The sequence below is a fragment of the Eurypyga helias genome, unplaced genomic scaffold (assembly GCF_000690775.1).
Source record: "Eurypyga helias isolate BGI_N326 unplaced genomic scaffold, ASM69077v1 scaffold4113, whole genome shotgun sequence".
Classification (NCBI taxonomy): Eukaryota; Metazoa; Chordata; class Aves; order Eurypygiformes; family Eurypygidae; genus Eurypyga; species Eurypyga helias.
The window spans coordinates 5962-17025 of NW_010240376.1; the positions used below are offsets into that span (position 1 = coordinate 5962).

The window sequence follows — 11064 nt, forward strand, 5'->3', positions numbered from 1 at the left end:
TTTCAGTCTTGTCATTCACATTTTAATACCGGCCTGTTAGGTACCTGAGGAGTTTTACACAGTCTGAGCTGAACCAAAGCAGATAACAAACACATCAGTAGCAAATAAGAGAGCCTTGAGTCTGTGGTTTTGATTTCCCTCGGTCAGCTTGCTCTCCTGGCAGCCCACGTGAGGAGCGGTTGTAGGACATCGTGAAGGAACACCGGTGTTCCAGGTCACAGGCAGCCTATTGCAATACCTGTTTTTAGCACAGAGCCTTTTTAAATAATGTTTACTTGATGATTTTCAGGAACAGCTGAGAATTTTTGCAGTAGGCATAACCGGTCTGGTGCTGTCAAATTGAAAAGGGTACATGAAGATATTTGGCTCCGAGTTACTTTATTACTCTTCTGGCTATAAAACTGAATTAGTGAGAAGAGAGTTCAACCTGCCACGGCTTATTGCAGGGATATTTTCCGTTTCATTTTATTGCCCTTTGAGGATTTGATTTCTCGTTATGATAATAGAGTTAATTAGTTGTGATGTCTCCCTAACACCAAGCCACCGTCACCGTTTTTGCTTTTATGAATGTTAAACTGGTGCAGTGTAACGGGGGGGGGGAACCCACAAAGGATGCATATGCCCTTTATTTAAATTGTATGTGCCTGTATTTGATGGACACTGTCGATGACTGATAATCACGGTTGCATGCTCGTAAAAAACATAACCCTCTTGGGCCAGGAGTTGAATGTTGTGGCTGGAGGTTTGTCACTGATGGGTTCACTTTGTTTCATGGTGGCAAGTTTCATCATACAGATTTGCTAAAGGATGCTGAGGCTGGATCGTGTCACTGTGCCTGCGTCGCTGGGGCTCAGGTAGAGAGCAGCACAGGTCTGGTGGTTCAGCCAAGGCAGCTGTTCGTCTTTGGTCCTGGAGATCCTGACCTGTAAAATTTCAAGTGGTTTTAATAAATGAACAAATGCCTATGTATCAGTTTTGCCATGGCAACTGTTCGTAGCCCATGAGGAATATGACAGTTCAAAGTAGCTGAACTGAGTGAAAGAAAAGGGTATACTGCCTTGTATTTAAGCTGGGTAAAGCCTACAGGCTGGCAAGTAAAATAAGCTGCTTGAAAGTGATACGGTGAGGAGTCTTAAATCAGTTGTAGGCGTCCTTTCCCCTCTCCCTGGTCTGTAACAGCCGCCTTCTTTCTGTTTAGCCTTCGGGCAGCAGTGTGTTTTTGAGTTAGTGCAAACTTCCTGTCCTACTGCACCTGATACACTGGGAGTTAATAATCTAGGTAATTTCAGACTGACTTGTGTGTTGGTACTCTAAAAAAAAAAAATAAAAATCAAGGTATATGCATTATTTCAGTGTAGATTAAGAAAAATACCTACCGCCTCCTTTAGCACAATGCTCTTGCTCAAGCCACTCTTCCCTTGTGTTTCTTGCAGGTGTTCCGCAAGGATCTCATTAGTGCCATGAAACTACCAGATTCTCACCATGTCAACCCTGATGAATATTATATCTTTGCGGACACATGGAAACAAGAATGGGAGAAAGGGGTTCAAGTTCCAGCCAGTCCAGAAACTATTCCACAGCCTTCTCTCAGGTAATGGCCATCAGACAACATACACAAAACACCCAGTTAAAGAGGAGATGGTCTTTCAAAAATAGGGTGTCTAAAAGCAGTCAGCTTTTCTGTGTTATTATATCTAAACCTCCAGCGCAGCAGCCTTCAGACATGTTCTTAAACCGAGCAAGTACTAGTTTGGAAAACATTTCTGTGGCACTTCAGTCCAGATCTGGTTCTGTCTGTACACAGTTTCTACGTTGTGAGTTTAAAAAGGGGAACTTTTCTCCTGAGTCACAGTATGGAGCAAAAATTGTTTTCTTATGTGAGTATGGCAAGTTTAATAAATTAAAAATAAACCCAGATCTTACACATGTTACTTGAAAGGCTTCCTCATAAAGCATGGCAGTATAGAGCAGTAGGCGTGCAGTAGTTACTGATGCCCAATAAAGTTACTCATTTATTCATAGAATTTAATTTTGGTTATTGTTACCAAAGCTTTAACCCCTTCTGCCTTCTCTCACCACAGATAGCTGTTTAACATTATAGAATTTTAGTGATCTTAGTTTCAGGAGATAGACAAACAACCTTTTGTTCTCTCACACTGTGCTTAGACTAGGAAAACATAACACTGTAGTCCTGCAGCCCTTCCTGGTGGAAACAGTGTGTTTCAACATAGAAATGTTATTGCTAGCGTGGTGTTCGAGACGAAGATAAATGAATTGTCCGGTCAGAAGCGCTGATGCCAGCATAATTTAATTTCCACTGGGGCTGTTGTCAGTACCAAGTTATTAAAAATAAATATATTGCATCTCATACTAGCAGTATTACATTAGAGGAAAAAATTGCTATAGATTTGGCTGGACGAGAGAAAAGAGAAGCTCACAAGGGAACGAGAGGAAAAAATGAGCAAGGTGAAGGGGGAGGAAGAATGGCAGAACATTGTTTGTGCTAACATTGACAACCCACTTTGTCCACTAAGAATTATGTGGGATGCTGCTTGACTTCTGCCTGTTCCTTCTTTACTCCTCTTGTCCTATTTCCCACAGCTTTTCTTTTCTCCTTGTCCCGTGGAGGGTTAGCTCCAGAAAGCATGCAGAGCTGCTCACGCATGGCACCATTCCATTCAGTATCTCCCTGGCTTCCTTTCACATGCAGGGCCTCTTGCATTGAATTAGGAGAAGGATTGACTTTATCTAGCTAAGGTCAGCCTTTCCATTCCCATCAGCTAGTTTACCAGTCAGACGCCGAGTTTTATCTTTTAAAATAATTGTGAGATTTTAAACACCAATATTTTTCTCCTTGCTTCTTGGATGATTTTTAGCTGTTTTCTCCCCTTTACATTTATGCTTGGCATCAGAATGGTTCTTACATAACCAAAATAATACATTTGCAACGTGGATAAAATGTCATTTACAAAATAAGGGTAGATTGTTTATCCCAAACGAGGAGCAAGCATTTCTTCCACATACACACCGCAGTAGAATAAATTAAGCTTTCGTGAAAAAGCTGGTATCTTCAAGAAATCAGTTGGCAAGATTTCCCTCTGTCATTTAAGAAGAATATAGAACAAAGATTGTAGGGGGTTTTGCATAATACTTTCTGTGGGTTTCAAAAACACTTGCATCATCGCACTGGTAGCATTTGTTAAATTGGAAATCATATGCACAGGCTTACATTTTAAAAAGGATTCTGTATACGTAGCAGACCATAGCACATTCTGTGTGAAGAAATTACATTTACAGAATTCTGTCTCCCTAGCCTGGCTACGCTTACCGGCTAGTTTAAAATGTGTGAAACGCTAGGTTTCTTCACACTTGCAGCAAATATTTCATGTCTTTCAAGGATGAGTCTTAAAAAGCTGTAACTCTCTCTCTCTTACTTGTTGGGGTTTTTTTTATTTCACTCCAGGGTTGTAGCAGAAAAGGTGAAAGAAGTGCTGTATACTCGACCCAGGAAATACATCCACTGTTCCAGCCAAGAGCCCACAGAACCAGGTTACATCAACATTTTGGAACTGGCAGAATCTGTGTGTCGCTATGACTTGGATGACATGGACATCTTCTGGCTTCAGGAGCTAAATGAAGAGCTTACAGAAATGGGTAATTTCACAACACATTCTAGTTTTAAAAGCAGCAGTTAATTTCTGCTGTTTGAGTTGTAGTCTGCCATGTGAGATCTCTTAAAAATCACTGAATGAGCATTGAATGGAAATGCTAAGAAAAACAGGAGGTAAAAATGCTTAAAATGATTACTTGCTCGATCTGTTCATGTTTTACCTGTTGTGCCTAAAAACTTTTCACAGCCAAAATCACGTGCAACTTCTGCAGACTGAGGCAAGAGAGAAAAAGCCCACACCAGGTGGATTTAATTTTAGGACTTCAAAAGTTAAAAATTCTGTGTAGGAAAAAGCATTTAATTGCTACAAATTCAGAGTTCTGAGGAGCTTGCATGCTGGGTTCCTAAGTGAGTAATGAAGTTTCACACATGTTAGCCCATTTAAAATCAGCTGAGTAAACTTTCTTTTTTCTATACAAGTTGTGGGTATTGAGTGCTATGAGGGGGGTGAGCTAGGGGGAATAATCGTGGAATTACCATTGGAATAACAGTTGTGTGGAATATCCTGTGTGGCCACCATTCCTCCATGGAGGATTGCAGGTCCTTTAGGAGGGACAGGTGGGCAAAAGAGGTAGATATTTGGCATCTCCTGGATTTGCTGTTCACAAACCAGGAAGAACCTCTGGGGAAGCGGTAATTGGTGGTGGCATTGGCTGTAGTAGCTACGAAATAGAGGTGACTGGAATCCTGAGGGGAGTGAGGAAAGGAAGTGGCGTCTTCTTCAGTCTCCTTCAAGCACAAGAAAGAACCACCCAGACATTCAGGATGTGTCAGGAGACTGGCTTGGTGGAGGAGGGAACTCATGACTGGGCTCCAGTGCCAAGGGATGTATGCAGGACGTAGAAGCAAGGACGAGCTTCTCAGGCATACAGGGATGCTGTTAGCAAAATCAGAGCTGGTCTGGGTGTAGATCTCCATCCATGGGCATTTTCAAGACCTGACTAGATGTAATCTTTGATCTGGATTCACTGTTGACTCTGCTTGGAGCCAGGGTTTAGGCTGGAGCCCTCTGAAGGCCCCTTCCCACCAGAATGATTCTGTAATTCTTTTAATTCAGAGAATGAGACAATATCCAGGCATCAGAGAGAACAGGTTAATAGCAGAAGGTGCTTTCTGTCGGCAGTCCTTTTCATCTTCTCCGTCTCCTTATTTATCGTCTGCAAGAAGGAATCCACATTAGTAGCTGTGTTCTCCGGCATGGCCCAACAGTTAAAATGTTAGCTTCTGATACGAATGTTACGTCAATATCCCACCCTTGAAGGTCTGAGTACACCGTTCACTGTTGGCAGCAGCATTTTTGACTGAGAATTTTGAGGAGATGCCATGTGGAGATTTCTTGTAGCTGCGAACGTGGTAGGGTTTCTTACACACCCTATGTCCTGAAGCTGCAAGCCGAGGGCGTCTCCTCGTAAATCCTTTTTAAGTGGTTCTGCTTTACGCTCAGTTTGATTACTGGTAGTGTACACAGTGTGTGTAGTGCTCAAGTGAGCAGCGGTATGGATTGCCAACAGTGTATTTATCTACTGTTTTATTTAAAACCCCAACAAAACAATAGAAGCACTTTTCGTATCTGTGCTGATCACTCAAGTAATGTACTGGGTGGTGGCAACCGCTGTATCTCTGTAAGATCGGAAGTGTTCTGACAAGTGTTTTTTTCCTAAGACGTTAGTCTTCAGAAGAATATTGTGTGTAATTTTGAAAGAATGTTGTGTGTGGTTTTGGCTGTCATTAGTGTTTCCTAAAGGGATGGAGGTGGAGGGAGGATTGTATGGGAGCAGCTAGCAGTTACTGAAACAGCTGTGTGTAATTTTTATGCTGCAGTGTTTTCTTCAAGGTGCAGTCTCGTGTTTTATGCACCACTTAAACTTGTACTCCAGTAGTAGTTCTACTCGTGTTTGTAAGATAATGTTACAGTTAGCCAGTGAGTGAAAAAGGGTATATTTTTAAGTTATTTTTATTATTAGTATGTATGATGGGAGGGAAGGCTCTGTGTCCACTCCTTTGGTTGCTACAAGTTGTCCTTCTCTCTTCTGCCATCTTGGACTCAGTCAGAGGCATCTGACTGTCCTCTAATTCCTCTTCCCTATTCTTTGTTGCAGGATGCGGCCCCCTGGATGAAAACACAATGGAAAAGACAATTGAAGTGCTGGAACGGCACTGTCATGAGAACATGAATCACGCTATTGAGACTGAAGAAGGATTGGGTATCGAATACGATGAAGACGTCATCTGCGATGTGTGCCGGTCCCCTGACAGTGAAGATGGGAATGACATGGTGTTTTGTGACAAGTGTAATATCTGCGTCCATCAGGTGAGTGCCTGCAGAAATGCTGGCGCTGTCCTGTGGCCGTAGTTTACCTTGGCAAGTGTGGGATTTGGGCTAGTACCAAGTGTTAACCGGAGGGCCTTGTGATTTTCTAGGTATGACGGGTGGTACGATGCGAGGTTAAGTTTCCATAATCTGACAGTTACAGTACAAGAAATAGGAACATGCAGTGTGTTCTTGCAAGTGCTTCCTCTGTAACTGTAAACAGTTTTTCCCCTATTATTAAACCTGCTTTTGAAGATAAACAGGGCAGGAAATGCTGGCATGCCCTACGTGTGAAGAATCTAAAGATCATGTGTTTCAGAACTGGGGGTTTTCCTCCTTAACTGACTAGCTAATTGGCCAGATGTGGGCTGTCCAGATTTAGCCGTCTGAAACCACATGTAGGCGCTTTAACAGGCTGATCTTTTTTAGGAGGCGTGAACACCTGCAATAGCTGTGCCCTCAGTCTGAACGTCGCTCATGTTTGTAGCATTTCAGGTGTAGCCAAGACTTCACACTGACTGAGCTCAGCATAGTCAAGCAGAGGTATCCTTATAATCCAAACTGGGATGTGAATCTTGTGGTTTCTGTGTGTCCAGTTCTGGAAGGGTTTTTATTATCAGTTGAAAAGAGACTAAGAAGTTTTTTTAAAAATGTATTTTTGTACTGGCTACAAGTAATGCTCAGAAAACGTATCTGGCTGAAAGAGGACCTGTCATCTCCCTTCTGGCAGTGGGCTGGCTTCCAGCCTGGCCACTTCCCTGAGCCTGGAGTGCCAGTAACGCAGCCAGTGACAGGAATACGGCCAGCAGCTGGGCCGCCTGTTTCGGCCCCTCCTCCTGCCTGTTCAAAAGTCATGATGAATTTGCAGTCAGAGGCTCGTGATTGCCTGCTGACAGCTAGGCTTGAGCTGATGGCCGCCTTCCTCTTCACCCTTCCCCGTGCTGGACCTGCCCGGAACAAGCTGGGCAGCATGTCTGGGCTAGAGCTAATCCTAAGGACAACAACAAAAGATCATTCTCTTTTTAATCTGGATTGGCCCTGGTTCACCACGTAGCCTCAGGTCTGTTTGTCATCACAGTTTGGAATGGAGGGTGGGGGAAGAGGCGTGTGAGAGATTTTTCTCCTTCACGGTGCCCTCTCATGCCAGCTCAAACACATTGTAAAATTACTGGTTTACCTAGTAATCTAGGCCTCCTCCACTCATTAGTTGGATTAAATTGGCGTATAGTTTCAGTCTGTTTCCAACCACCTAAATGTGATCTTAGGTGTAACAGCTCTTCTGCACTAGTAATAGAAAGAATGCTGGTGGCAATGTGCCACATGGGGGGGAGGGGGGGGGGCGGGATCAACAACTTGTAAAATTTAGATTACAGCTCCCCCTGTTGAGTTTTTACAGCAGTAGTCACATCAAAATAGCGTTCAGGTCAGTATGTGTTGGTATTTCCATGATGCAGGATTTAACTCGGGAAAGCCCCCGTCTCCCTAGACCTGACATACGTTTGCAGTGGTTTATGACATCACTTCATATCAAACACTGAGATCGCAGTCGGGAGGCCGGGAAGGCAGTTGTGGGGATTTTATACTAGATTTGAATCTGAAAGACTGGTCACAGCTAATGGTCTTGTTCTGTTGAGGCTTTCAGTGTTCCCGTTCCCAGAGACGGTGTTAGGAACGGTGGGATTTCCTCTGAAAGCCACCCTTCTGATAAAGCTTTGATTTGGAGCAGCTGAGTGGAGCTAGACCTCAGTGGCAGGCGGTGGTTTGGGATACACTCGGCTTGAGTATGTGTGTGGGTATGGACAGTGGGATGTATCTAGATACACGGGTGGTTAGCCAGTAGGAACTGCTAGGAGTTGGAATCAGAAAGCAGACAATTCCGTTTCTTTTCTTTTTCCTTTTTGTTTTTAATTCTCAAACCTAGCTAAATTTAAGAAATTTCTCATTTTCTGAGGGGTTAAGTGCAGTACTCGGGCATAAAACCCAGCCCTTCATAATTTCAGTATATGCCGTCATTTTTGTTGCGCTATCATGTAAATATTTAAAGTAACAATTCACAGAACTGTAACCACAAAGGCAGTTTAATGTTGCAGGAAACGGTCTTCAGCCTAAACAATCCACATCCCTTCACATCTAAATAGCATTATGTCAGAGTGTAATGTTATTAGTGGTAGGAAATTGTGACTTTTGAAAAGGATTAGATGCAGAAGCTAATTTAAGGAAATGCGTTTTGCTTCAGAAATTTAAAGTCACTAAAAGCAAAGCTGAAGGCTCTTAACACCAGTTAAGAACCATACTCTGTGGTGGTGTGCAGTCACAATGGGTGTGTTTTACACTATGAACAAGTAGTACCAGCACACATTTTAAGAAGAAACTGGCATAAAAATACTTTGCTTTAGAGACTGTTCTGCTCTTCAGTGGCTTGACGCTGTTTTAAGGTAAAGAAATTCGTGAAGGACTAAATAAAGGCCCAACTGTGCCTTTAGTGTTTGAAAGCTTTGGTCCATGTGAATATTAATGCTTGTGTGTGAAATCGTGTCAGCGCAATGTTCTCAATACCCGTTTCCCTCCAAGGCATGCTATGGAATCTTAAAAGTACCCGAAGGGAGCTGGCTGTGTCGCACCTGTGTCCTGGGAATACATCCTCAGTGCCTCCTGTGTCCCAAAAGAGGAGGCGCCATGAAAGCTACCAGGACAGGGACCAAGTGGGCACATGTGAGCTGCGCTCTCTGGATTCCAGAGGTGAAAAATTTCTGCCTCTTTCTTTTGTATTGTTGATTCTTCTCTGTCCTCCTCCTCCTCCTCCTTGTTCCCTCTCCTGCCGTTTTATGTTCTCATGATTTAAGGGATCTGTCTGGCTTAATACCAGACTTCATTCTGATGAGTCTGCACAGTCTGTGACGACTGGGAAAGCGTCCAGCTTATGTTCCATTAACTAATCACTTTGTCCCCTCCATTTACTCAACAATTGCTTCTTGGTGTCGTTGTGTTATCTGAGTGACCTGCTAGAAGGGGTTACTGGTGTAAGCTAGTGTTCACCGTACAGCTGCATCTTCGTTGTTCCTCTTCACTTTCTGATCGTTTATGTGCTCAGTTAAGTGTATAATTTGCATGCATACATCCACGTTTTTAAAAAAAACAAACAACTCCCCTCGTTGCATTATTTGTGAAGGGTGGATTCTAAAATTTGTAGTGAAGGGGTTTTTTGAACTAAATTTTTTCCGAACAGTGGGGAGAGAAGCTTTTTATCTTCTGTGTTAAATAAAAGCTTTTTTGGTATATCTGTGCATACATATACGGAAAGTGTAATAATGAAGCTTTACACTTCTTCCTCTATTTTGAATCGAATTTAGCATCACATTATAGTTCTGTACATTGAAATATTCACTTCTGTATAGGTAAGGGTAGTGTTTAATGTTGTACTTGGAATATTTCTGGTTTCTTTCTGGTATGATCCACAGATCCATTACAGTGGGCAGTTTACTGCGAGGCAGTAGCCAGATTTGTCAGCACTATGACATCAGGGGGATGGAGGCCTTATTTTCTGAACCTTCTGCTCCCAAGCTCAGGCAGGTCTCACTTGAGGCAAAACTTTGAGGCAAAACTTTGAGGAAGATTTTAAGATTCTGGGTATTTTTTTGAACCTAGCAGCCACATGCAATGTGCCATTCCTAGCTCCGTCTCAGACATATATCTGTTTTTCAAGGAGGTTATCTTTGCAGTTGCACTTTTCTTTCAGGCCTGCTTGTAGTTCCTGGCATCTCTTCCACCCTTAAGGAGAGAGGACTTGAGAAAAAGACTCAAAATATTTATTTTAAAATTAATTTAAAAAAAAAAATGCCTGGACTCTTCCTCCTGTACTTACAAGGTGTCTTGGCTGGAAGCATTCCTGGCTCTGAGCAGAATGGTTTTCCTAAGAGATCCTCTCTGACTGTGGTTGCCTTGATGCTCTCCTCAGGAGAAGAGGAACTGGCAGGTTTGGGAAGCAGGTGGTGGCAGGGAGCACATGCTGCCTTCCTGCCCACCTCACTCCAGCTGAGGGAGAGAAGCTGCTGGGGGAGCACCCAGCTGGGAGAGCTCAAATCCATCTGCTCCCACAGACCATTCGGTGGCTCCAGTCCTCGGGCACATCCTCCCCTCCACACCAGTGCCAAGCGTGTCAGGCATAGCCGGGAGATGGCACTTGCCTGTAGAGGTGGGAAGTGCCTCTTGGATCCATTATCTCCATCACTTGTAAAACAATTCAGTTACCAGAGAAGATGGGAGCTTTTGGGAATCTTTGCTGAAATGGCAGGTCAGTTCCTGTCTGGAGAGTCACTGTGGCCTCACATGCAGCAGGGGACAAGAAAGACCCAGAGTCTGAAGACCAGGGGGCGCATACTTTAGGGGAGAACGTGCACTGTCATACCTGTTTCTCTTCTTCCTGAGATGATAGTGCACTGGAACTTCCCCAGAAGAAACAGATGGATTATAAAGTCACTGCCGTTTCTTCTTGTAACCGTAATAAAATGGAGCAAGGCAGAATCCAGAGAGGAAAGGGCCATAAACTTGCCTGTGCCTTGTGATAAAAGGTTCAAAGGGGGACTTCATGAGTCACCAAGTATAGGCCAGCATTGTTGCAGGCAGCTGCACCAGGTATTTCCCTTCATTAACTCATTCAGCACCGTTGTAAAACTTCTTTTTCTTCCCTCCCTTCCTTGTGAGCTAATGCTGTCAAAAGGGTTTCTTGACCTTCACTTGAGTGATTGGGATGTTTGGACGTTTTTACCTTCCAAAGTGTTCTCGTAGTTGGTTTATATCCTTTTATTATTCTGCCTTTATTGGTTTTTGGTGTAAGTGTATACTCTACTTCATATTTTCTTAAAAGGCATTCTTTACAAAAAAACAAAAAGGGAAACACTGAGACCAGAAAACTTATACTGAGTATTTTGAAATTCAAGGTCCTTCTCTGCCTTTGGTAACCCATTACCTCAATCAGCGTGGAGTTAGCTGAAGCTGAAAGTTATTTTTCCTTGCTACAACTGGAAGGGTATCAAATTGGCTGTCCTTAGCTGCTGTTGTGAGTGGCTTTTTTGCTCACGCCCCC

The 11064-nt window shown here is 43.2% G+C and overlaps 1 protein-coding gene across 1 annotated transcript in view; it reads left to right on the forward strand.

Annotated features, from left to right (window-relative positions):
- Positions 1-666: 666 nt before the first annotated feature.
- LOC104507208 (protein Jade-3-like) overlaps positions 667-11064 on the forward strand; it is a gene marked incomplete at its 3' end in the record, with an annotated part of 14343 nt that continues 3945 nt past the window's right edge. The window contains exons 1-5 of the mRNA XM_010148416.1: positions 667-693; positions 1434-1591; positions 3464-3654; positions 5770-5981; positions 8553-8720. Coding sequence (XP_010146718.1) covers positions 667-693; positions 1434-1591; positions 3464-3654; positions 5770-5981; positions 8553-8720 — 756 coding nt within the window. The remainder of the gene's footprint in view (positions 694-1433; positions 1592-3463; positions 3655-5769; positions 5982-8552; positions 8721-11064) is intronic.